This window comes from Scyliorhinus torazame, chromosome 1 (genome assembly GCF_047496885.1).
Source record: "Scyliorhinus torazame isolate Kashiwa2021f chromosome 1, sScyTor2.1, whole genome shotgun sequence".
Taxonomy (NCBI): Eukaryota; Metazoa; Chordata; class Chondrichthyes; order Carcharhiniformes; family Scyliorhinidae; genus Scyliorhinus; species Scyliorhinus torazame.
In genome coordinates this window covers 286,650,453-286,677,155 of record NC_092707.1, presented here as the reverse complement: position 1 = coordinate 286,677,155, position 26,703 = coordinate 286,650,453, and the positions used below count along the sequence as shown (strand labels likewise).

Below are 26,703 nucleotides of genomic sequence, written 5' to 3'. Positions count from 1 at the left end.
GGGCAGGCAGCGCGAGGGGCAGGCAGCGCGAGGGGCAGGCAGCGCGAGGGGCAGAGAGCGCGAGGGGCAGAGAGCGCGAGGGGCAGAGAGCGCGAGGGGCAGAGAGCGCGAGGGGCAGAGAGCGCGAGGGGCAGAGAGCGCGAGGGGCAGAGAGCGCGAGGGGCAGAGAGAGCGAGGGGCAGAGAGAGCGAGGGGCAGAGCGAGTGAGGGCAGAGCGAGTGGGGGCAGAGCGAGTGAGGGGCAGAGCGAGGGAGGCCAAGCGAGTGAGGGGCAGAGCGAGCGAGGGACAGAGCGAGCGAGGGGCAGTGCGAGCGAGAGGCAGAGCGAGTGAGAGGCAGAGAGTGAGGCCTAGCGAGAGTGAGGCCTAGCGAGAGTGAGGCCCAGCGAGCGAGGGGCAGAGCGAGCGAAGGGCAGAGCGAGCGAAGGGCAGAGCGAGCGAAGGGCAGAGCGAGCGAGGGGCAGAGCGAGCGAGGGGCAGAGCGAGCGAGGGGCAGAGCGAGCGAGGGGCAGAGCGAGTGAGGCCGAGCGAGTAAGCGGCAGAGCGAGTGAGAGGCCGAGCGAGTGAGTCCTAGCGAGCGAGGGGCAGAGCGAGCGGGGGGCAGAGGGAGCGAGGGGCAGAGGGAGCGAGGGGCAGAGGGAGCGAGGGGCAGAGGGAGCGAGGTGCAGGGCGAGCGAGGGGCAGGGCGAGCGAAGGGCAGAGCGAGCGAAGGGCAGAGCGAGCGAAGGGCAGAGCGAGCGAAGGGCAGAGCGAGCGAGGGGCAGAGCGAGGGGGCAGAGCGAGCGAGGGGCAGAGCGAGTGGCAGAGCGAGCGAGGGGCAGACAAGCGAGAGGCAGAGCGAGTGAGGCCTAGCGAGCGAGGGGCAGAGCGAGCGAGGGGCAGAGCGAGCGAGGGGCAGAGCGAGCGAGGGGCAGAGCGAGCGAGGGGCAGAGCGAGCGAGGGGAAGGGCGAGCGAGGGGAAGGGCGAGCGAGGGGAAGGGCGAGCGAGGGGAAGGGCGAGCGAGGGGAAGGGCGAGCGAGGGGCAGGGCGAGCGAGGGGCAGGGCGAGCGAGGGGCAGAGCGAGCGAGCGGCAGAGCGAGCGAGCCGCAGAGCGAGCGAGGGGCAGAGCGAGCGAGGGGCAGAGCGAGCGAGGGGCAGAGCGAGTGAGGCCTAGCGAGTGAGGCCTAGCGAGTGAGGCCTAGCGAGTGAGAGGCAGAGCGAGTGAGAGGCAGAGCGAGTGGGGGGCAGAGCGAGTGAGGGGCAGAGCGAGTGAGGGGCAGAGCGAGTGAGGGGCAGAGCGAGTGAGGGGCAGAGCGAGTGAGGGGCAGAGCGAGGGAGGCCAAGCGAGTGAGGGGCAGAGCGAGTGAGGGACAGAGCGAGCGAGGGGCAGTGCGAGCGAGGGACAGAGCGAGTGAGGTCTAGCGAGTGAGGCCTAGCGAGTGAGAGGCAGAGCGAGTGGGGGGCAGAGCGAGTGAGGGGCAGAGCGAGTGAGGGGCAGAGCGAGTGAGGGGCAGAGCGAGTGAGGGGCAGAGCGAGTGAGGGGCAGAGCGAGTGAGGGGCAGAGCGAGCGAGGGGCAGTGCGAGTGAGGGACAGAGCGAATGAGGCCTAGCGAGTGAGAGGCAGAGCGAGTGAGAGGCAGAGAGAGTGGGGCCTAGCGAGTGAGAGGCCTAGCGAGTGAGAGGCCTAGCGAGTGAGAGGCAGAGCGAGTGAGAGGCAGAGCGAGTGAGAGGCAGAGCGAGTGAGAGGCAGAGCGAGTGAGAGGCAGGCGAGCGAGGGGCAGAGCGAGTGAGGGGCAGAGCGAGGGAAGGACAGAGCGAGCGAGGGGCAGTGCGAGTGAGGGACAGAGCGAATGAGGCCTAGCGAGTGAGAGGCAGAGCGAGTGAGAGGCAGAGAGAGTGGGGCCTAGCGAGTGAGAGGCAGAGCGAGTGAGGGGCAGAGCGAGCGAGGGGCAGAGCGAGCGAGGGGCAGAGCGAGCGAGGGGCAGAGCGAGCGAGGGGCAGAGCGAGCGAGGGGCAGAGCGAGCGAGGGGCAGAGCGAGCGAGGCCTAGCGAGTGAGGCCGAGCGAACGACGGGCAGAGCGAGCGAGGGGCAGAGAGTGAGGCCTAGCGAGAGTGAGGCCTAGCGAGCGAGGGGCAGAGCGAGCGAAGGGCAGAGCGAGCGAGGGGCAGAGCGTGCGAGGGGCAGAGCGAGCGAGGGGCAGAGCGAGCGAGGGGCAGAGAGAGCGAGGGGCAGAGAGAGCGAGGGGCAGAGAGAGCGAGGGGCAGAGAGAGCGAGGGGCAGAGAGAGCGAGGGGCAGAGCGAGTTAGAGGCAGGCGAGCGAGGGGCAGAGCGAGCGAGGGGCAGAATGAGCGAGGGGCAGAGCGAGCGAGGGGCAGAGCGAGTGAGGCCTAGCGAGTGAGGCCTAGCGAGTGAGGCCTAGCGAGTGAGGCAGAGCGAGTGGGGGGCAGAGCGAGTGGGGGGCAGAGCGAGTGGGGGGCAGAGCGAGTGAGGGGCAGAGCGAGTGAGGGGCAGAGCGAGTGAGGGGCAGAGCGAGTGAGGCAGAGCGAGTGAGGCAGAGCAAGTGAGGCAGAGCGAGCGAGAGGAAGAGCGAGCGAGGGGCAGAGCGAGCGAGGGGCAGAGCGAGCGAGGGGCAGAGCGAGCGAGGGGCAGAGCGAGCGAGGGGCAGGCGAGCGAGAGGCAGAGCGAGCGAGGGGCAGAGCGAGCGAGGGGCAGAGCGAGCGAGGGGCAGAGCGAGCGAGGGGCAGAGCGTGCGAGCGGCAGAGCGAGTGAGGCCTAGCGAGTGAGGCCGAGCGAGCGAGGGGCAGAGCGAGCGAGGGGCAGAGCGAGCGAGGGGCAGAGCGAGCGAGGGGCAGAGCGAGCGAGGGGCAGAGCGAGCGAGGGGCAGAGCGAGCGAGGGGCAGAGCGTGCGAGGGGCAGAGCGTGCGAGGGGCAGAGCGAGTGAGGCCTAGCGAGTGAGGCCGAGCGAGCGAGGGGCAGAGAGAGCGAGGGGCAGAGAGAGCGAGGGGCAGAGAGAGCGAGGGGCAGAGAGAGCGAGGGGCAGAGAGAGCGAGGGGCAGAGAGAGCGAGGGGCAGAGAGAGCGAGGGGCAGAGAGAGCCAGGGGCAGAGAGAGCCAGGGGCAGAGAGAGCCAGGGGCAGAGCGAGCAAGCGATGGGCAGAGCGAGTGAGGCCGAGCGAGTAAGCGGCAGAGCGAGTGAGAGGCAGAGCGAGCGAGAGGCAGACGAGCGAGTGAGTCCTAGCGAGCGAGTGGCAGAGCGAGCGAGGGGCAGGGCGAGCGAGAGGCAGGGCGAGCGAGAGGCAGGGCGAGCGAGAGGCAGGGCGAGCGAGGGGCAGAGCGAGCGAGGGGCAGAGCGAGCGAGGGGCAGAGCGAGCGAGGGGCAGAGCGAGCGAGGGGCAGAGCGAGCGAGGGGCAGAGCGAGCGAGGGGCAGAGCGAGCGAGAGGCAGTGCGAGCGAGGGGCAGAGGGAGCGAGGGAGCGAGGCGCAGGGCGAGCGAGGGGCAGGGCGAGCGAGGGGCAGGGCGAGCGAGGGGCAGGGCGAGCGAGGGGCAGGGCGAGCGAGGGGCAGAGGGAGCGAGGGGCAGGGCGAGCGAGGGGCAGGGCGAGCGAGGGGCAGGGCGAGCGAGGGGCAGGGCGAGCGAGGGGCAGGGCGAGCGAGGGGCAGGGCGAGCGAGGGGCAGGGCGAGCGAGGGGCAGGGCGAGCGAGGGGCAGGGCGAGCGAGGGGCAGGGCGAGCGAGGGGCAGGGCGAGCGAGGGGCAGGGCGAGCGAGGGGCAGGGCGAGCGAGGCCTAGCGAGCGAGGGGCAGAGCGAGCGAGGGGCAGAGCGAGCGAGGGGCAGAGCGAGCAAGAGCGAGTGAGGGGCAGAGCGAGTGAGGGGCAGAGCGAGTGAGGGGCAGAGCGAGTGAGAGGAGAGCGAGCGAGGGGCAGAGCGAGCGAGGGGCAGAGCGAGCGAGAGGCACAGCGAGCGAGGGGCAGAGCGAGCGAGGGGCAGAGCGAGCGAGGGGCAGAGCGAGCGAGGGGCTGAGCGAGCGAGGGGAAGGGCGAGCGAGGGGAAGGGCGAGCGAGGGGAAGGGCGAGCGAGGGGAAGGGCGAGCGAGGGGCAGAGCGAGCGAGCGGCAGAGCGAGCGAGGGGCACAGCGAGCGAGGGGCAGAGCGAGCGAGGGGCAGAGCGAGCGAGGGGCAGAGCGAGCGAGGGGCAGAGCGAGCGAGGGGCAGAGCGAGTGAGGCCTAGCGAGTGAGGCCTAGCGAGTGAGGCCTAGCGAGTGAGGCCTAGCGAGTGAGAGGCAGAGCGAGTGGGGGGCAGAGCGAGTGAGGGGCAGAGCGAGCGAGGGGCAGTGCGAGCGAGGGACAGTGCAAGCGAGGGACAGAGCGAGTGAGGCCTAGCGAGTGAGGCCTAGCGAGTGAGAGGCAGAGCGAGTGAGAGGCAGAGCGAGTGAGAGGCAGAGCGAGTGAGAGGCAGAGCGAGTGAGAGGCAGAGCGAGTGAGAGGCAGAGCGAGTGAGAGGCAGAGCAAGTTAGAGGCAGGCGAGCGAGGGGCAGAGCGAGCGAGGGGCAGAGCGAGCGAGGGGCAGAGCGAGCGAGGGGCAGAGCGAGCGAGGGGCAGAGCGAGCGAGGGGCAGAGCGAGTGAGGCCTAGCGAGTGAGGCCTAGCGAGTGAGGCAGAGCGAGCGAGGCCTAGCGAGCGAGGGGCAGAGCGAGCGAGGGGCAGAGCGAGCGAGGGGCAGAGCGAGCGAGGGGCAGAGCGAGCAAGAGCGAGTGAGGGGCAGAGCGAGTGAGGGGCAGAGCGAGTGAGGGGCAGAGCGAGTGAGAGGAGAGCGAGCGAGGGGCAGAGCGAGCGAGGGGCAGAGCGAGCGAGAGGCACAGCGAGCGAGGGGCAGAGCGAGCGAGAGGCCTAGCGAGCGAGGGGCAGAGCGAGCGAGGGGCAGAGCGAGCGAGGGGCAGAGCGAGCGAGGGGCAGAGCGAGCGAGGGGCAGAGCGAGCGAGGGGCAGAGCGAGCGAGGGGCAGAGCGAGCGAGGGGCAGAGCGAGTGGCAGAGCGAGCGAGGGGCAGACAAGCGAGAGGCAGAGCGAGTGAGGCCTAGCGAGCGAGGGGCAGAGCGAGCGAGGGGCAGAGCGAGCGAGGGGCAGAGCGAGCGAGGGGAAGGGCGAGCGAGGGGAAGGGCGAGCGAGGGGAAGGGCGAGCGAGGGGAAGGGCGAGCGAGGGGAAGGGCGAGCGAGGGGCAGAGCGAGCGAGCGGCAGAGCGAGCGAGCGGCAGAGCGAGCAAGGGGCAGAGCGAGCGAGGGGCAGAGCGAGCGAGGGGCAGAGCGAGCGAGGCCTAGCGAGTGAGGCCGAGCGAACGACGGGCAGAGCGAGCGAGGGGCAGAGAGTGAGGCCTAGCGAGAGTGAGGCCTAGCGAGCGAGGGGCAGAGCGAGCGAAGGGCAGAGCGAGCGAGGGGCAGAGCGTGCGAGGGGCAGAGCGAGCGAGGGGCAGAGCGAGCGAGGGGCAGAGCGAGCGAGGGGCAGAGAGAGCGAGGGGCAGAGAGAGCGAGGGGCAGAGAGAGCGAGGGGCAGAGAGAGCGAGGGGCAGAGAGAGCGAGGGGCAGAGAGAGCGAGGGGCAGAGAGAGCGAGGGGCAGAGAGAGCGAGGGGCAGAGCGAGTTAGAGGCAGGCGAGCGAGGGGCAGAGCGAGCGAGGGGCAGAATGAGCGAGGGGCAGAGCGAGCGAGGGGCAGAGCGAGTGAGGCCTAGCGAGTGAGGCCTAGCGAGTGAGGCCTAGCGAGTGAGGCAGAGCGAGTGGGGGGCAGAGCGAGTGGGGGGCAGAGCGAGTGGGGGGCAGAGCGAGTGAGGGGCAGAGCGAGTGAGGGGCAGAGCGAGTGAGGCAGAGCGAGTGAGGCAGAGCAAGTGAGGCAGAGCGAGCGAGAGGAAGAGCGAGCGAGGGGCAGAGCGAGCGAGGGGCAGAGCGAGCGAGGGGCAGAGCGAGCGAGGGGCAGAGCGAGCGAGGGGCAGAGCGAGCGAGGGGCAGAGCGAGCGAGGGGCAGGCGAGCGAGAGGCAGAGCGAGCGAGGGGCAGAGCGAGCGAGGGGCAGAGCGAGCGAGGGGCAGAGCGAGCGAGGGGCAGAGCGTGCGAGCGGCAGAGCGAGTGAGGCCGAGCGAGCGAGGGGCAGAGCGAGCGAGGGGCAGAGCGAGCGAGGGGCAGAGCGAGCGAGGGGCAGAGCGAGCGAGGGGCAGAGCGAGCGAGGGGCAGAGCGAGCGAGGGGCAGAGCGTGCGAGGGGCAGAGCGAGTGAGGCCTAGCGAGTGAGGCCGAGCGAGCGAGGGGCAGAGAGAGCGAGGGGCAGAGAGAGCGAGGGGCAGAGAGAGCGAGGGGCAGAGAGAGCGAGGGGCAGAGAGAGCGAGGGGCAGAGAGAGCGAGGGGCAGAGAGAGCGAGGGGCAGAGAGAGCGAGGGGCAGAGAGAGCCAGGGGCAGAGCGAGCAAGCGATGGGCAGAGCGAGTGAGGCCGAGCGAGTAAGCGGCAGAGCGAGTGAGAGGCAGAGCGAGCGAGAGGCAGACGAGCGAGTGAGTCCTAGCGAGCGAGTGGCAGAGCGAGCGAGGGGCAGGGCGAGCGAGAGGCAGGGCGAGCGAGAGGCAGGGCGAGCGAGAGGCAGGGCGAGCGAGGGGCAGAGCGAGCGAGGGGCAGAGCGAGCGAGGGGCAGAGCGAGCGAGGGGCAGAGCGAGCGAGGGGCAGAGCGAGCGAGGGGCAGAGCGAGCGAGGGGCAGAGCGAGCGAGGGGCAGAGCGAGCGAGGGGCAGAGCGAGCGAGGGGCAGAGCGAGCGAGGGGCAGAGCGAGCGAGAGGCAGTGCGAGCGAGGGGCAGAGGGAGCGAGGGGCAGAGGGAGCGAGGCGCAGGGCGAGCGAGGGGCAGGGCGAGCGAGGGGCAGGGCGAGCGAGGGGCAGGGCGAGCGAGGGGCAGAGGGAGCGAGGGGCAGGGCGAGCGAGGGGCAGGGCGAGCGAGGGGCAGGGCGAGCGAGGGGCAGGGCGAGCGAGGGGCAGGGCGAGCGAGGGGCAGGGCGAGCGAGGGGCAGGGCGAGCGAGGGGCAGGGCGAGCGAGGGGCAGGGCGAGCGAGGGGCAGGGCGAGCGAGGGGCAGGGCGAGCGAGGGGCAGGGCGAGCGAGGGGCAGGGCGAGCGAGGGGCAGGGCGAGCGAGGGGCAGGGCGAGCGAGGGGCAGGGCGAGCGAGGCCTAGCGAGCGAGGGGCAGAGCGAGCGAGGGGCAGAGCGAGCGAGGGGCAGAGCGAGCAAGAGCGAGTGAGGGGCAGAGCGAGTGAGGGGCAGAGCGAGTGAGGGGCAGAGCGAGTGAGAGGAGAGCGAGCGAGGGGCAGAGCGAGCGAGGGGCAGAGCGAGCGAGAGGCACAGCGAGCGAGGGGCAGAGCGAGCGAGGGGCAGAGCGAGCGAGGGGCAGAGCGAGCGAGGGGAAGGGCGAGCGAGGGGAAGGGCGAGCGAGGGGAAGGGCGAGCGAGGGGAAGGGCGAGCGAGGGGCAGAGCGAGCGAGCGGCAGAGCGAGCGAGGGGCAGAGCGAGCGAGGGGCAGAGCGAGCGAGGGGCAGAGCGAGCGAGGGGCAGAGCGAGCGAGGGGCAGAGCGAGTGAGGCCTAGCGAGTGAGGCCTAGCGAGTGAGGCCTAGCGAGTGAGGCCTAGCGAGTGAGAGGCAGAGCGAGTGGGGGGCAGAGCGAGTGAGGGGCAGAGCGAGCGAGGGGCAGTGCGAGCGAGGGACAGTGCAAGCGAGGGACAGAGCGAGCGAGGCCTAGCGAGTGAGGCCTAGCGAGTGAGAGGCAGAGCGAGTGAGAGGCAGAGCGAGTGAGAGGCAGAGCGAGTGAGAGGCAGAGCGAGTGAGAGGCAGAGCGAGTGAGAGGCAGAGCAAGTTAGAGGCAGGCGAGCGAGGGGCAGAGCGAGCGAGGGGCAGAGCGAGCGAGGGGCAGAGCGAGCGAGGGGCAGAGCGAGCGAGGGGCAGAGCGAGCGAGGGGCAGAGCGAGCGAGGGGCAGAGCGAGCGAGGGGCAGAGCGAGTGAGGCCTAGCGAGTGAGGCAGAGCGAGCGAGGCCTAGCGAGCGAGGGGCAGAGCGAGCGAGGGGCAGAGCGAGCGAGGGGCAGAGCGAGCAAGAGCGAGTGAGGGGCAGAGCGAGTGAGGGGCAGAGCGAGTGAGGGGCAGAGCGAGTGAGAGGAGAGCGAGCGAGGGGCAGAGCGAGCGAGGGGCAGAGCGAGCGAGAGGCACAGCGAGCGAGGGGCAGAGCGAGCGAGAGGCCTAGCGAGCGAGGGGCAGAGCGAGCGAGGGGCAGAGCGAGCGAGGGGCAGAGCGAGCGAGGGGCAGAGCGAGCGAGGGGCAGAGCGAGCGAGGGGCAGAGCGAGGGGGCAGAGCGAGTGGCAGAGCGAGCGAGGGGCAGACAAGCGAGAGGCAGAGCGAGTGAGGCCTAGCGAGCGAGGGGCAGAGCGAGCGAGGGGCAGAGCGAGCGAGGGGCAGAGCGAGCGAGGGGAAGGGCGAGCGAGGGGAAGGGCGAGCGAGGGGAAGGGCGAGCGAGGGGAAGGGCGAGCGAGGGGAAGGGCGAGCGAGGGGCAGAGCGAGCGAGCGGCAGAGCGAGCAAGGGGCAGAGCGAGCGAGGGGCAGAGCGAGCGAGGGGCAGAGCGAGTGAGGCCTAGCGAGTGAGGCCTAGCGAGTGAGGCCTAGCGAGTGAGGCCTAGCGAGTGAGAGGCAGAGCGAGTGGGGGGCAGAGCGAGCGAGGGGCAGAGCGAGCGAGGGACAGTGCAAGCGAGGGACAGAGCGAGTGAGGCCTAGCGAGTGAGGCCTAGCGAGTGAGAGGCAGAGCGAGTGAGAGGCAGAGCGAGTGAGGGGCAGAGCGAGTGAGAGGAGAGCGAGCGAGGGGCAGAGCGAGCGAGGGGCAGAGCGAGCGAGGGGCAGAGCGAGCGAGAGGCACAGCGAGCGAGGGGCAGAGCGAGCGAGAGGCCTAGCGAGCGAGGGGCAGAGCGAGCGAGGGGCAGAGCGAGCGAGGGGCAGAGCGAGCGAGGGGCAGAGCGAGTGGCAGAGCGAGCGAGGGGCAGACAAGCGAGAGGCAGAGCGAGTGAGGCCTAGCGAGCGAGGGGCAGAGCGAGCGAGGGGCAGAGCGTGCGAGCGGCAGAGCGAGTGAGGCCTAGCGAGAGTGAGGCCTAGCGAGCGAGGGGCAGAGCGAGCGAAGGGCAGAGCGAGCGAAGGGCAGAGCGAGCGAAGGGCAGAGCGAGCGAGGGGCAGAGCGAGCGAGGGGCAGAGCGAGCGAGGGGCAGAGAGAGCGAGGGGCAGAGAGAGCGAGGGGCAGAGAGAGCGAGGGGCAGAGAGAGCGAGGGGCAGAGAGAGCGAGGGGCAGAGCGAGCGAGGGGCAGAGCGAGCCAGGGGCAGAGCGAGGGGCAGAGCAAGCGATGGGCAGAGCGAGTGAGGCCGAGCGAGTAAGCGGCAGAGCGAGTGAGAGGCAGAGCGAGCGAGAGGCAGACGAGCGAGTGAGTCCTAGCGAGCGAGTGGCAGAGCGAGCGAGGGGCCGAGCGAGCGAGGGGCAGGGCGAGCGAGGGGCCGAGCGAGCGAGGGGCAGGGCGAGCGAGAGGCAGGGCGAGCGAGGGGCAGAGCGAGCGAGGGGCAGAGCGAGCGAGGGGCAGAGCGAGCGAGGGGCAGAGCGAGCGAGGGGCAGAGCGAGCGAGGGGCAGAGCGAGCGAGAGGCAGTGCGAGCGAGGGGCAGAGGGAGCGAGGGGCAGAGGGAGCGAGGGGCAGGGCGAGCGAGGGGCAGGGCGAGCGAGGGGCAGGGCGAGCGAGGGGCAGGGCGAGCGAGGGGCAGGGCGAGCGAGGGGCAGGGCGAGCGAGGGGCAGGGCGAGCGAGGGGCAGGGCGAGCGAGGGGCAGGGCGAGCGAGGGGCAGGGCGAGCGAGGGGCAGGGCGAGCGAGGCCTAGCGAATGAGTGGCAGAGCGAGTGAGGGGCAGAGCGAGTGGCAGAACAGGGAGGGGCAGAGCGAGCGAGGGGCAGATCGAGCGAGGGGCAGATCGAGCGAGGGGCAGAGCGAGCGAGGGGCAGAGCGAGCGAGGGGCAGAGCGAGCGAGGGGCAGAGCGAGCGAGGGGCAGAGCGAGCGAGGGGCAGAGCGAGACAGAACGTGAGAGGAGAGCGAGCGAGAGGCAGAGCGAGCGAGGGGCAGAGCGAGCGAGGGGCAGAGCGAGCGAGGGGCAGAGCGAGCGAGGGGCAGAGCGAGCGAGGGGCAGAGCGAGCGAGGGGCAGAGCGAGCGAGGGGCAGAACGCGAGAGGAGAGACAGAGCGAGCGAGGGGCAGAGCGAGCGAGGGGCAGAGCGAGCGAGGGGCAGAGCGAGCGAGGGGCAGAACGCGAGCGAGGGGCAGAACGCGAGCGAGGGGCAGAGCGAGCGAGGGGCAGAGCGAGCGAGGGGCAGAGCGAGCGAGGGGCAGAGCGAGCGAGGGGCAGAACGCGAGAGAGAGGCAGAGCGAGCGAGGGGCAGAGTGAGCGAGGGACAGAGCGAGCGAGGGGCAGAGCGAGCGAGGGACAGAGCGAGCGAGGGGCAGAGCGAGCGAGGGGCAGAGCGAGCGAGGGGCAGAGCGAGCGAGGGGCAGAGCGAGCGAGGGGCAGAGCGAGCGAGGCCTAGCGAGCGAGGGGCAGAGCGAGCGAGGGGCAGAGCGAGCGAGGCCTAGCGAGCGAGGGGCAGAGCGAGCGAGGGGCAGAGCGAGGGGCAGAGCGCGAGTGAGGAGAGCGCGAGTGAGGGGCAGAGCGAGTGAGGGGCAGAGCGAGTGAGAGGAGAGCGAGCGAGGGGCAGAGCGAGCGAGGGGCAGAGCGAGCGAGAGGCACAGCGAGCGAGGGGCAGAGCGAGCGAGAGGCCTAGCGAGCGAGGGGCAGAGCGAGCGAGGGGCAGAGCGAGCGAGGGGCAGAGCGAGCGAGGGGCAGAGCGAGCGAGGGGCAGAGCGAGCGAGGGGCAGAGCGAGCGAGGGGCAGAGCGAGCGAGGGGCAGAGCGAGCGAGGGGCAGAGCGAGCGAGAGGGAGGAGTGAGGGGCAGAGTGACAGGGAGGAGTGAGGGGTAGAGCGAGCGAGAGGGAGGAGTGAGAGAGAGGCGCAGAGTGAGAGATGTCATGATATGCAGACATGCAGATAATGATATACAGACAGGCACAGACAGGCAGCTAATGAACACAGAGAACAGGACATGACCAATGAGCAGGCAGGACACTGAGGGGTGGTATCTCACTCTAACAGGCACGAGGCGCTCACACTCCGCCTTTTTCCACTGATGAACATCTACAGAGTGAGTCAGGGTGTATGTACAGGATCACACCTCCAGCACGTGGCTAAGAGCTAGTCTGGTTCAGTCAGACAGAGTAACCACACTTAGGTTAGCAGAGAGTCAAACTCACAGAGAACTGTGTTAACTGTGCTACTGGTTCAATAAATCAGATTGAACTAACTTCAAGGTCTGGAGTATCTTTTGGTTAAAGCTGCATCCAGTTGCAGCCTGTGTTATCCCAGAGTACATAACACGACAAGAGAGAGAGAGGCCGAGCGAGAGAGAGAGGCAGAGAGAGAGAGAGAGATGGGGGGGGAAGCAGAGCGAGAGAGAGAGCGTGCGAGAGAGGGGCAGAGAGAGAGAGAGACTGGGAGAAATGGATATGTTAATATCTGCATAAAAGTTAAAAATTCCAGAATGCATGATGACGACCTCAATTGTTTAAAAACAGAGAGCTGGGCTGCACACTGAGCAAGACTGGCCTTGCCCAGTGCCCCAATAGATCACTTTGGCAGGTAATTTGGAAGCAGCTGTTAATGATAGCTTGACTGAGGAGCACAGGAAATCACCTTTGAACCCAGCCTCCTGTTACTCTCCTCATAAGATGGTGACAAAAGGCTGGAAGTGAATAAAATGGCAAGTGTCAGAACAATCTGGCAAACATGCCGTAAGACACTGGCTTTATTGCAAGTTAGCACAGCGAGTTGAGAAACATTTAATTTGCAAGGCTTTGAGCTAGTCCAAGCCAGTTATGCTCACTTCATAATTTCAATTCTACTCAAGAAGCTGGAACAAAATAAGGTCACAGCACGTTAAAAAAATTTCTGCTGGTGAAGCAGATTTCGTAAGATTAATGTTATTTAGGAATAAACCTGGTTAGTCGAGCCTCAGCGCTAAAATGTGTTCCAAAAGAAAATATAAATGTCACATGTATAATGGGCATCTATCTTAAAAAAAACATTGAAAAAAAGTAAATAATATAATAATCTTGATTGTCAAAAGTAGGCTTACATTAACGCTGCAATGAAGTTACTGTGAAAAGCCCCTAGTCGCCACATTCCGGCGCCTGTTCGGGTACACGGAGGGAGAATTCAGAATCTCCAAATTACCTCACAGCTCGTCTTTTGGGACTTGTGGGAGGAAACCGGAGCACCCGGAGGGAACCCACACAGATGTGCAGACTCCGCACAGACAGTGACCCAAGTAGGGAATCGAACCTGGGACCCTGGCGCTGTGAAGCCATAGTGCTAACCACTGTGCTACCGTGCTGCCCACATGCAGCAAGTCTTCCAGAATATATATATTTTCTTTATTCATTTACGGGATGTGGGTGTCGCTGGTTAGGCCAGCATTTATTGACCATCTCTAGCTGCCCTTCAGAAGGTGGGGGTGAGTTGCCCTCTTGAACCGCTGCAGTCCCCGAGGTGTAGGTACACCCACTATGCTGTTAGAGAGGGAGTTCCAGGATCTCTCATTACTCAAAGATTATTAGGCTATTGTATCAGGAGGATGGAAAAGATTCTGACATCTGTGTGTCTGGTGGACTGGGCATGGGCTGATCCCAAATCCAGTTTCATTCTACAGCACACACCTTTGAACTGGTCTCGAAACAGCGCTTATTTTCCACACACATTCGATAGAAAGGTGCGAAGGATGGGTGTTTCAGGATATGAAACAGTCATGCTCACCGTCATGCTTGCATACGCATTGAGGGTAGAAACACATTACTTCCACACAGGATAGTGAAAATAAAAATCATTGTCGACAGGAACATTTCTGAGGGGCACTCACGTGTCTGTTTTAATGAATATATGGACGAGGCCGATATTGGACAGGGCAAGTTGACCTGGGCAGGGATGAGACTTCTTTGTGGCGGGACACACTGCAGGAGGTTCGGCGGCACAGCCAAAAATCCATCGACTTTTGACAGGACAGACCAATTTAGGTGGCCATGCAGGGCCAGAATCCCACTCTGGTGTTCTGTTCAACATAAAAACCTTCGGCACCCATCCCAGAATTATCCAGTGACAGAATCCCAACCGCCAGGGCAAATTACAGCGGAGGAGGAATGCATTTAATGGTGGTTCGCGGAAAAATGATGCAGATGTTGGTTATCACATGGTCAAATGGACAAAGGTCACTCGGAATGAAACGGGAATAGTTGTGTTATCTGCTGGCGCATCCATCTCAACTCCTGAAGGCATGCGGACTCGAGGCTGAAGGCGCCATTCTGTGGGTGCGAGATCACCGGATACCATCAGTATATTGTGAATGTCTTCAGGAAATACTGCTCCTTAAAGTCCATGAAGATTTTGTGAGCACAGTTAGGAACACAAGAACACAGGAAGCGTTTCAAGCCCACAAGTCTGTTATTGCTATTCAATTGGATTGTGGATGATCTGTAGCTCTAAAGAAAAGCTTGCATTTTTATACAACACCCTCCATAACTATTGGGCTTCTCAAAGGGCTTTTGAAGTGCAGTCACTGTTCCAATGGCAGAATGTGGCAGTGGATTTTGTGCACAGCAAGCTCCCCCAAACCATGCAATAATGACCAGATAATCTGTTTTTGTGATGTTGTTTGAGGGATAAATATTGATCAGGGCACCAGGGAGAACTGTCCTGGCTCTTCCTCAAAATACTGCCAGTTACTCCATTTAACTTTTGCTCCATTTCCCAGATACCCTCAGTCCCCCCCAAAATCTACTGATCTCAGTCGAAATTTCAAAACCCACAGCTCGTTGGGAGGAGCATTTCAAATATCGAATGCTCGCTCTCGGGAGACATTTCTTGAATACGCTCCTGAACGGCCTAGGTCGAATGTTAAAATGATGTTTCTTTATTCTGGATTTCCACCCCTTCCCAAAGAAATTGCATTTCTTCATCTACTCAATCAAATCCTTTTTCTCCTTTTCAACACCTCAACTCAACCACTGGCTAATATTTTATACATAAATGAATGTAAAGCAAGTTCACGCAGGCCTCCCTTCAGTAGCATCCTAAAAGCCATAGCATTGATCTGGTGAATCTACAGCATACCCAATTAAAAAGACCAATATATCCTTCCTGAGGAACTCTGCCTAGAGCTAAATGCTGTGTTCCAGATGGGAAGAAAGCTTTGTGCAACTGAAGCTCAACAGGAAGGAGTGAGATGGTACGATGTCAGATCTGGTGACTGGATTTAACTGCAAGTTGTCTGAAGCAGACTAAATGCTGTTGACAAATGGGATCATCTTTTGGAGTGTTTCATCAAACATCATCAGCTTGTGTTTTTGGTACACTTCCTGTAGTTTAGCAGTTTAATTCACAACTTGAAACTTGAGCTATTCCTTAAAAGGTTTGTGGATCACACCAGAATCTTTCATAAATACATCCCCTTTTTCTTAATTTTTCTAATTAAGGGGCAATTTAGCGTGGCCAATCCACCTACCCTGCACATCCATGCAGACACAGGGAGAATGTGCAAACTCCACACGTACAGTGATCTGGGGCCAGGATTGAACCCGGGTTCTCAGCGCCATGAGGCAGCAGTGCTAATCACTGTGCCACGATGCCACCCCTCACGAGTACATCCTTTTAATAACTATAATAATTCTCATTTCCTCCGACGCATTTTGTTTGGGAGGACGGGGGGAGGGGTGGCTAGGATTAAAGACTCCTATACGTCAAGATTTATCAAAGCCTTTGAACTCCCAAGCTATAATCATCACCGAATGTAGTTTGATGTGCATCATTATTTAGTGCTAAAGGAAAAATGTTGAAACGACTGCTAGAAGCAACTTTTGAACAAGTACTGATTGCCAAGCCAGCCCTTAAAGTCAGTGGCTACAGATTGTTTACAGATATTCTGTCTTGTAAAGAAACACAATGCCAGAATTCAAGGAAATAGTAATTCACATTTACAGATTTACCAATGAGCGATGTATTGCTAGCCTTTTCACTCTTCATAAATACACTAGGACAAGGTTAATAGCAACATTGCCAAGGGAGGGGAATATATCCCGCTTTGCTCAACCATTCAACAAATAAATTAGGGAGAAAATCATTCTTTTGAATGACTTTACACATTATTTACAAGTCAAAAGTGTCAAGTTGTCTTGTTGTTGAGACTATACTTAGGACAGACACCCCCATCAGTAATCAAAGAGAAACAAAGATTTATATTTATGATGGTAGAGGAAGCTAGCAGCGACTTCCTCCCACTGGTCAACACAAGGGTTTAAGCAGCGAGATTTTACATAACAGCATCTCTGAAAATGCAACAGTTAAATTTCTGAGTCACAGTAAAGAATCCAGCAAACTTCACAATTCTAAATCAGCCACAAATTCTAGCCTTGCTCAGCAAAATGTTATATTTCCACAACTCTCAGTTCCAGAAAAGCCACTCACGAACACAGAATTCTGTGCGGCAACAATGGTGTCAGATGTCCCCAACATTTCCACAAAACAGTTAGTTCAATGAATTTGAATGAGGAATGTTAAAATTAACGCTGCAAGTCGATACAAGTAAAAAAAAGTAGCCAGTGTTGACAGTAGCTCCTACTTACAGTAAAAACATCATCATCACCGACTTCCACTTCATTTTGAATTGTTGAAGAGGATGTTGTTGACCCTGAGGGAAAAGTGTGAGTTGTTAAAAAAAAAACAATCTTCCAAAGTGGTTACAGAATGCCAGCAATATTATTCTCCAAGTAAAGAAACATTTAATTCGGAAGGTTACAGTAGTGCAGCAGTTATTACTCTGGAAGGAAGGCAGAGGGAGGAGTTTGGCAGTTTGAATTAAACTCACTCAGTCTAGCTATTTGTGGGCTAGCACCAGAGTGAAGAGGAAGGCTGACAGATTGTCCTTCAGGTAATTACAGATGTCCTTCAGGGAAGGGAGGCTGCTACTGCTCTGACCTACACACTCCAAGACCACACAGGCTACTTTGAGTCAATCAAATCTAATCTTACAAAAGAGGAATAGGACAACAAACCTCTTCACAACAATCCTGAAATCGCAGGCGACAATCCTGAAATCGCAGGCAAATTAATCATGCAAACTCCTCCCAAAACCTAGAGATGGGCTCGCAAGTTGGAACGAGATACCCTCAGACAACAATGTGACATCGCTACAACAGAGTTCTGACCATCAATCAGCATCCCAGACAACTGAGAGATAAGGGGCAATTTAGCGTGGCCAATCCACCTATCCTGCACATCTTTGGGTTGTGGGGGTGAGACCCATGCAAACACGGGGATAATGTACAAACTCCACACGGACAGTAACCCAGGGCCGGGATCGAACCTGGGTCCTCAGCGCCGTGAGGCAGCATTGCTAACCACTGCACCGTGTCGCCTAGATACCCTGATATAAATATAATATGCCCGATAATTCAGCTAATAACCCAACTGAACAACAGGACAGATGTTTTAATATAGGAACAGTACGAAGTCTTACAACACCAGGTTAAAGTCCAACAGGTTTGTTTCGATGTCACGAGCTTTCGGTCACTAGTTTTCGATGTCACTAGCTTTCCGAAAGCTAGTGACATCGAAACAAACCTGTTGGACTTTAACCTGGTGTTGTAAGACTTCTTACTGTGCTCACCCCAGTCCAACGCCGGCATCTCCACATCATTAATATAGGAAAACAACCAGGATTTGACAGGACCAATCAAACAAAATTTGATTCCAAGTGACATACGTCCTGGCATTCTTCCTCCATTTTTAGGGATTGGCTGTCAACCATATTTTCCATAATATTATGGTGACTCCACAGTGACCTCGATAATTATTATTATTATTACACTTCCTTAAAGGACTTTATTCCTACATTCTCCATCTCGGTGGTATGTTTTGGAGATGTCATCTGCAATACCAGAGCTTCTGACATATTGCCCTCTTTTCTAAACCGAGGATTCCCTCACCCCATGACAGAGGGGGTTCTCGACTGTGCTGGACCCTCTGTTCTCATCAATTCCTGTCCCTCACAGAACCACAATAGAATTCACCCAATTCTCACCCTCCTAAAACCACAACAAAATTTACCCAATCCTCACCTTCCCCAGAAACACATTCACCCAATCCTCACCTTCCCCAGAAACACAAAAATTCACCCAATCCTCACCTTCCCCAGAAACACAAAAATTCACCCAATCCTCACCTTCCCCAGAAACACAAAATTCACCCAATCCTCACCTCCCCAGAAACACAAAGTTTACCCAATCCTCACCTTCCCCAGAAATACAACAAAATTTACCCAATCCTCAACTCCCAGAAACACAAAATTCACCCAATTCTCACCTTCCCCAGAAACACAAAATTCACCCAATCCTCACAAACCCAGAAACACAAAATTCACCCAATCCTCACCTTCCCCAGAAACACAAAATTCACCCAATCCTCACCTTCCCCAGAAATACAACAAAATTTACCCAATCCTCACCTCCCCACAGACACAAAGTTTACCCAATCCTCACCTTCCCAGAAATACAACAAAATTCACCCAATCCTCACCTTCCCCAGAAACACAAAATTCACCCAATTCTCACCTCCCCAGAAACACAAAGTTTGCCCAATCCTCACCTTCCCCAGAAATACAACAAAATTTACCCAATCCTCACCTCCCCAGAAACACAAAATTCACCCAATTCTCACCTTCCCCAGAAACACAAAATTCACCCAATCCTCACAAACCCAGAAACACAAAATTCACCCAATCCTCACCTTCCCCAGAAACACAAAATTCACCCAATCCTCACCTTCCCCAGAAATACAACAAAATTTACCCAATCCTCACCTCCCCACAGACACAAAGTTTACCCAATCCTCACCTTCCCAGAAATACAACAAAATTCACCCAATCCTCACCTCCCCAGAAACACAAAATTCACCCAATTCTCACCTTCCCCAGAAACACAAAATTCACCCAATCCTCACCAACCCAGAAACACAAAATTCACCCAATCCTCACCTTCCCCAGAAACACAAAATTCATCCAATTCTCACCTCCCCAGAAACACAAAGTTTTCCCAATCCTCACCTTCCCCAGAAATACAACAAAATTTACCCAATCCTCACCTTCCCCAGAAACACAAATTTCACCCAATCCTGACCTTCCCCAGAAACACAAAATTCACCCAATTCTCACCTCCCCAGAAACACAAAATTTACCCAATCCTCACCTTCCCCAGAAATACAACAAAATTTACCCAATCCTCACCTTCCCCAGAAACACAAAATCCACTCAATCCTCACCTTCCTAAAACCACAACAGAATTCACCCAATCCTCACCTTCCCCAGAAACAGATCCAGGATGCTGCCACCAGCATTCCTTTCCCTTTCCCTTTGAGGATTCAGAAGGGACAATTTCTACAGCAATTCCCCGCCATTTACACCTCCTCTAGTCCCCGCCATTCGCACCTCCCCTAGACCCTGCCGTTCATACTTCCTCTCGGCCCATTTTTTGTTTCTTTACTTGTCCCAGTGCCAAAATCTTTTACCTTGCACCATCATCCCATTTGTGATTTAATCTCTCTTGCCTGCGCCCCTATGGCAAACTAACCTTTTGTTCTTTATCCCCCCCTCCAACCTTTCACTTTCATAAAACCTCTCTAATAGTTACATCTCTAATATTTTGACTGAAATGTTCACTCTGGTTCTCCCTCCACCAATAGTGTCAGACCTGATGAAGACTTTCAGAAGTTTTTGTGTTTCTACATGGTCATATTAGGGCAGATACTTGGTGAAAGAGGTAGGTTTTAAAAAGCATCTTAAAAAGAGCGATGTGGAGGTTGAGCAAGGGAATATCAGGGCACAGACATGTGATAACACAATTGCCAATTGTGGAGTTAATGTGCTTCAAACAGGCACCTTCATTGGACGGTGCTAACAAATGCTAGCCTGGAGCAATTTTGCTTTTGCAAACTTTAACTATTGAGAATAATTGTTCTTGCGCAATATTGGTTAATGTATTGGCCCAAGATTTTGTTGTAGTAACGATAGTGAAACTGTCAACATTCATTGTCCTCACTCCACTTAAACTGACAGAAATTTCTGGAGTGTGTACGAGGATATTTGCTCCTTTGGCGAGGTTAGGATTAAGAGAATGCACAGATCCAGCATTCTTTAAAATAGCACCACTGACAAATTCTGACCAAATCATTTTTAAATGCTGAAGATTACACGCTAGCTATTCATGAATGGGCAGCATAACAGGCTCCTCATCCTGCACCCAATTTGGTTACACCTACAATCACAGCGTTTGGCTCAATTGTGGCGAAATGGCAAGTGAATCATTCCAGCACCAAATAGCATCAAGAGCAATTATTCTGCCCAGCCTTGCGTCCAAAATTCCTTGTGTTGAACAATCCACATTTGTGCTTCTAACCGATAAATCTTCAGATTTACATTGATTTTCACAATTTTTAAATTTATTACATTTTTCCAATTAAGGGGCAATTTAGCGTGGCCAATCCACCTACACTGTACATCTTTGGGTTGTGGAGGTGAGGCCCACACAGACAGGGCGAGAATGTGCAAACTCCAAACGGACAATGACCCGGGGCTGGGATCGAACCCAGGACATCAGCGCCGTGAAGCAGCAGTGCTAACCACTGCACTGCCATGTCACCCGATTTTCACAAATTTAAGGCAACAATGCAAATAAACGTCAGTAATCAAATCCATCACAAATGTATTCACATGATAGAAGTTAAATCAGGTTAAAGAATGTTTCACGGGTGGGACGTTGGATGGGGATGGGGGAAGAGTTTTGATGGGGAGACTGTGAGGAATGTGGGCACGGTGCTGGAGGGAGGTGAGACCCGGGGATGGGGGAATTGGGATAAGGCCGCAACAGGAGCTGCGCCACGGGGGCGGGGCTGGCTCAGGAAAGCGCGGGCTTTTTCCCGCGCTAGGGAAGGGCAGGAGGGAGGGGGGGGGAAAATGGAGGAGCGCAAGGAGGAGGAGGGATTTCCACACACACGGGGGGGGGGGGGGGGGGGGGGGGGAGGTCAACGGGAAGGCGGGAGAAGCCGGGGTCAGCAGACGTACAGAAGTATTATAGGGGGAGCAAAAGAGCTAGATCTGGATCTGGGGGGGGGGGGAAATAGGGTTGCTGCTGCATTGGCCGAGGGGGAACTGAAAACGGAAGAGATGGTCGGGGCGGGGGTTCCCCGTCTGGGGGGACTGGAGGGTGCGGGAGGCGCGGGCACGGGACTGGCCTAAAATAGGAGATGGCTAGTCGGCAGAGCGGGGGGGGGGGCAATCCGGCTGATCACGTGGAATGTGAGGGGCCTAAATGGGCCGGTTAAGAGGGCAAGAGTGTTCGCGCACTTAAAGGGACTGAAGGCAGACGTGGTCATGCTTCAGGGGACATTCCATTCGGGGTTGGATGCGAAGAATAGAGGGGTGGCAATACGGAGTATTCGGCCATAGCCATTTCAGACCACGCCCCACACTGGGTGGAACTAGAGTTGGGAGAGGTGAGGGACCAACGCCCGCTGTAGCGGTTGGATGTGGGACTGCTGGCAGATGTGGAAGTGTGCGGGAGTGCATTGAAAGGTATTTGGAGGCCAACGACAACGGGGAGGTGCAGGTGGGCATAGTATGGGAGGCGCTGAAGGCGGTGGTTAGGGGAGAGTTAATCTCCATCAGGGCTTACAGGGAGAAGAGAGAGGGGAGGGAAAGGGAGACGTTAGTGGGGGAGATTTTAGAGTGGACAGGAGATACGCAGAGACCCCTGAAGAGGGACTACTCAGGGAGAGGCAAAGTCTCCAGACGGAGTTCGACCTGTTGACCATGGGGAAGGCAGAGGCACAGTGGAGGATGGCACAGGGGGCGATGTAGGAGTATGGGGAGAAGGCAAGCCGGATGCTGGCACATCAGCTCCATAAGAGGATGGCAGCGAGGGAAATAGGTGGAGTCAAGGATAGAAGGGGAGCTACGGTGCGGAGTGCGGGGAAGGTAAATGAGGCATTCAAGGACTTCTATGAGGAGCTGTACAGATCCCAGCCCCCAGCGGGGGAAGAGGGGATGCAACGATTCCTGGACCAACTGAGGTTCCCGAGGGTGGAGGAGCAGGAGGTGGCGGTTTTGGGGGCGCCAATTGGGTTGGAGGAGCTGATCAAAGGACTGGGGAGCATGCAGGCGGGGAAGGCCCATGGACCGGATGGGTTCCCGGTTGAGTTCTATAGGAAGTACGTAGACCTGTTGGCCCCGTTGCTGGTGAGGACTTTTAATGAGGCAAGGGAGGGGGGGGGGGGGCCCTGCCTACGACAATGTCGGAGGCGATGATCTCTTTGATCCTGAAGCAGGATAAGGACCCACTGCAATGTGGGTCGTACAGACCGATCTCGCTCCTCAACGTGGATGCTAAATTGCTGGCAAAAGTGCTGGCTACGAGGATCGAGGACTGTGTCCCGGAGGTGATTTCACGAGGACCAGACGGGATTTGTAAAGGGCAGGCAGCTAAACACCAATGTGCGGAGGTTCCTAAAAGTGACTATGATGCCATCGGTGGAGGGAGAGGCGGAGATAGTGGCAGCTATGGACGCGGAGAAGGCCTCTGACCGCGTAGAGTGGGAGTATCTCTGGGAAGTGTTGTGGAGGTTTGGGTTCGGGGGAGGGTTTATTAGCTGGGTTAGGCTCCTATATAGTGCCCCGGTGGCGAGTGTGGTTACGAATCGGCAGAGGTCGGAGTATTTTCGGCTGTATCGAGGGACGAGGCAGGGGTGCCCCCTGTTGTTTGCATTAGCAATTGAACCTTTGGCCATGGCACTAAGGGAGTCCAGGAAATGGAGGGGGTGGTCCGAGGGGGGGAGGAGCATAGAGTGTCGCTGTATACAGACGACCTGTTGCTGTATGTGGCGGATCCAGTGGAGGGGATGGTGGAGGTCATGCAGATTCTTAGGGAGTTTGGGGACTTTTCGGGCTATAAGCTCAATGTAGGGAAAACTGAGCTCTTCGTGGTGCATCCAGGGGATCAGGGAAGAGGGATAGACGACCTACCATTGAGGAGGGCTGAAAGGAGCTTTCGGTACTTGGGGATCCAGGTAGCTAGGAGCTGGGGGGCCCTGCACAAACTTAACTTGACGCGGCTGGTGGAGCAGATGGAGGAGGACTTCAAACGATGGGACATGTTGCCACTCTCGCTGGCGGGCAGAGTACAGTCGATTACAATGGTGGTCCTCCCGAGGTTTCTTTTTGTATTCCAGTGCCTTCCAATTGTGATCACCAAATTATTTTTTAAGAGGGTAGGCAGGAGCATTATGGGTTTTGTGTGGGCGAATAAGACCCCGAGGGTAAGGAGGGGGTTTCTGGAGGGTAGTAGAGATAGAGGAGGGCTGGCGTTGCCGAACCTGGGTGGCTACTATTGGGCAGCCAATATGGCGATGATCCGTAAGTGGGTGATGGAGGGAGAGGGGGCGGCATGGAAGAGGTTGGAGATGGCGTCCTGCAAAGGAACGAGCCTTGGGGCACTGGTGACGGCACCGCTGCCGCTCTCGCCGACAAGGTACACCACGAGTCCGGTGGTGGCAGCAACGCTAAAGATCTGGGGCCAGTGGAGACGACATAGGGGAGCGATGGGAGCCTCGGTGTGGTCCAAGGAAGGATGGACGGGGGGTTTCAGAGCTGGCATCGGGCAGGGATTAGAAGAATGGGGGACCTGTTCATTGATGGGACGTTTGCGAGCCTAGGGGCACTGGAGGAGCAGTTTGGGCTACCCCCGGGAAACGCGTTCAGGTACATGCAAGTGAGGGCGTTTGAGGCGACAGGTGAGGGAATTTCCGCTGCTCCCGGCACAGGGGATTCAAGACAGGGTGATTTTGGGCGTATGGGTTGGAGAGGGCAAGGTGTCGGCAATATACCAGGAGATGAAAGAAGAGAGGGAGGCTTTGGTAGAGGAACTGAAGGGTAAATGGGAGGAGGAGCTGGGGGAGGAGATTGAAGAGGGTCTGTGGGCTGATGCCCTGAGTAAGGTCAATTCTTCTTCCTCATGTGCCAGGCTTAGCCTGATACAGTTCAAGGTTATTCACAGAGCGCATATGACGGGGGCGAGGCTGAGTAGGTTCTTTGGGGTGGAGGACAGATGCGGGAGGTGCTCGGGAAGCCCGGCGAACCACGCCCATATGTTTTGGTCGTGCCCGGCACTGGAGGGGTTCTGGAGGGGTGTTGCGAGGACTATGTCTAAGGTGGTGAAAGTCCAGGTCAAGCCAAGTTGGGGGCTGGCACTATTTGGGGTGGCGGACGAGCCGGGAGTGCAGGAGGCGAAAGAGGCCGGCATTCTGGCCTTTGCGTCCCTGGTAGCCCGGCGAAGGATCTTGTTAATGTGGAAAGACGTGAAGCCCCCCAGTGTGGAAGCTTGGATAAATGGCATGGCAGGGTTTATCAAGTTGGAGAGGATAAAGTTTGCCTTGAGAGGGTCTGTGCAGGGGTTCTCCAGGCGGTGGCAACCGTTCCTAGACTATCTCGCGGAGCGTTAGATGAAGTTCGGTCAGCAGCAGCAACCCGGGGGCGGGGGGGCATCTCTTTCGGGGGGGGGGGTTTCCTGGGGGCAGTTGAGCAAGAAAACACATAAATGTTCAGGAAAGTTGATATGTGCGGGAGGAATCCAATGTACAAAGTTCTGTATTATGTCGATTTGATATGTTTATGTCTTGCTATGCGACTTTTCTTTTCGATTTGTTACGGGGGGGGGGTTTGTATGGTTGAAAATTTTGTTGAAAAATTCTTAATAAACATTTTTTTTTAAAAAGAAGTTAAATCAGGAACTCATCAGTTCTCAAGCAAATACTATTCAAAGGTGAACATTCTGCCAGTAGACACTGTGTCTATCATTGTGTTTTGGAGCAGATTATTTGTTTGTGACAAGGGAAATGATGTACTTGTTGTGTTAGGCATGTCCACAATTGTGTTTAATGGCAGTGTTAATAACAGATTGACAAAATATACCTTCAGTAAGGTCCTCGACTGCCTTTCTCACTCCTCGGTCAAATGCTCGTGCATCAGCAGGGCTTTGAAACGTAAGTCCAAACTTCCTGTTGTCAACCATCCAATGGTGAAATGTAGGTGTTGCTTTAGTGTAAACCAGGTCTTTCTTCAAGAAGCATTCCAATACAACCTTGTGCGAGAGAAAAGAAAACTGCATTTAACAAAAAAAGGGTCACGAGTAGAGAGTCACAGCATCAACTTCAAGCTGCCAACAGTGCAGAATACAAAAATAAGTATTTTGCTTTCAGCTTATTTGTCCCATTTTGAATCGGATTGTTGCAAATGACAAAATAGTGCATTAAAAATATTTCTCTTAAACAATGGGGCTGCCTGCACCTCCAAATTCCGTGGTGCTGGTAACAGCAATTCGTGTGAAAGAAGTATAACAGGTTAGTCAAGGTCTCCAATAGAATGAATTTTTTAAACGTTAGACTTCTGCTCCTTCCATACCCGCTAGCCTCCTTTAATTTTGCACAAATGAAACAATTTTAATCAAATACTGAGAGGCAAGAATCACAGAGGAAAAAAAATGTTCACTACAAATGCTCAGTCACGCAAAAGCAAGATGACGATTTTCAAAAATAGTTTTAATTTGGCCATTTAGCCATTGATGGAATCACCAGCCAATATCCCAGCCCATTCCGTAGTCCGAGCTTATGTGTTGTCTGGCTTTCATCATCCACGTACGCTCTTTGCGTTATCAATTAATAGTATAATCACTTTTAATTATTGGTAGCTTTTTTCTGGAGGCAGTAGGTTTGTAAAGTTAGAACAGTATAATTTTGCAGTAGCTTATTAAACAGCATCAGGAAGTGCATCAATTATAAACCAGTAAGTCAACTAACTTGTGCCCTCTCCAAGTATTAATCTCAAAATCTTTAATTGCCAAAGAGTGGATGATGAAAGGTGACAGCTACTAATACATGCCATGTCAGAGCCAACATTACAAAAGGAGTATTTTATGGGGGAGACGATGGTGGTAGAGGGGCTAATGCTCTGGGGACTGGGCACAAATCCCACCCAGAAGCTGGTGGAATTTAAATTCAATTAGTAAAAAATCTGGAATGGAAAGCTATCCTTGCTAATGGTGACCTTGAAATTATCCCATCCAGTTCACTAATGTCCTTTAGGGAAGGAAATCTGCCATCCTTACCTGGTCTGGCCTACATGTGACTCCAAGACCCACAGCAATGTGGTTGACTCTGAGCTGCTCTCAATGGATGGGCAACAACATATGCTGAACGTACCAGCGACGCTGATATCCCGTAGACATATTTTAAAACAACATCATGAGCCACAGTTGAATTGTTTCTGGTTTCACCTACACTGTGTGCATCTCCAGAGCCACATTGTCATAGCTCTGTACTTCCAGTGGGATATCAATTAGTACACTGTCCAGTGTTTGGTAACAGCAGATGTGCAGGACTCAAATATGACAGGTTATTCCACCAGGTTAACTTGATGTCAATGCCTCCATTTTAGCAAGAGAAAGAGAGTGACATGGAGGGGTTTAAAATGGAAGAACCAAAAAAAAAAAATCAATTTAGAAATATTGTAACTTAACACCTTTGGTCATTTTAACAGACTGATCTTGCTAAACTCAACTGGAGCACATTTTCTTATGAAATGAAAAAAATGCAGAGAAGGGAAAGCTGGATAAACACATGGGAGAAAGAAACAGAAGTTTGCATTAAATGAAAAAGGGTGTGGAGCATAAATACCAGCATGGATTGGTTGGGCTGAATGGCCTGTTTCTGTACTGTTAATTCGATGTAATTCTATGAAATGAGACTAGCAGATCATCAGATCCTCTCAAGTAAATAGATTGCCAGAGTTTCTTCGATTGTGGGTGTAAGCCCAGTTCTACACCATCATGTCCACGTGCAGAGTAACTCAATTACACTCTTTCTACAACCACATCAGTCCCATTTGTTCACATCACTGCTGTATGATCTAACATTAGAAGCAAAACGAGATGTTTTTCCTTTGCACTACCTACGTAGAATAAGATTTTATTGTAAATATTCATACAATTTATCACCAATGACTTGGGTAATATTTCAGGCCAGGGAACAGCTCATTAGTTGAATTTTTAATTCAAATTATTTTAATTTTTTCCCAGCCCATCTGAAATTTACAGGATGTAAAATGGGTTCTGCTCAATCATAATGATTGTCTGCCATTCCGAAGATCCATCGTATAGTTCTTTTAGACTTTTGTAACAAGTATCAGTGAACAGAAACTATTGCTTACACCGGCAGCAACATTTACTGCAAGATGTGGTCTTATTGGAGAGGTGAGTGTATTTATTCTGGAGTTAGATGCAATTCACCACTGTACCGTTTAGATTTTGATTGTTTACCCAAATAGAAACCTCCAAGATGCTCAGACCCCGAATTCCCAGATCTGACCCATCATTTTCTGTTACAACAAACACATAAGATTGATAGTTGATAAAAGCAAACTACTGTGGAAGCTGGAATCTGAAGCCAATGAGAAAATGCTGGAAAATCTCAGTAGGT

The 26,703-nt window shown here is 56.6% G+C and overlaps 1 protein-coding gene across 1 annotated transcript in view; it reads right to left on the bottom strand.

Annotated features, from left to right (window-relative positions):
* Positions 1–26,703, bottom strand: part of spred2b (sprouty related EVH1 domain containing 2b) — a 175,207-nt gene that overhangs the window by 109,692 nt on the left and 38,812 nt on the right. The window contains exons 3-4 of the mRNA XM_072506950.1: positions 24,143–24,311; positions 15,753–15,817 (exon numbers count right to left, since the gene is read on the bottom strand). Coding sequence (XP_072363051.1) covers positions 15,753–15,817; positions 24,143–24,311 — 234 coding nt within the window. The remainder of the gene's footprint in view (positions 1–15,752; positions 15,818–24,142; positions 24,312–26,703) is intronic.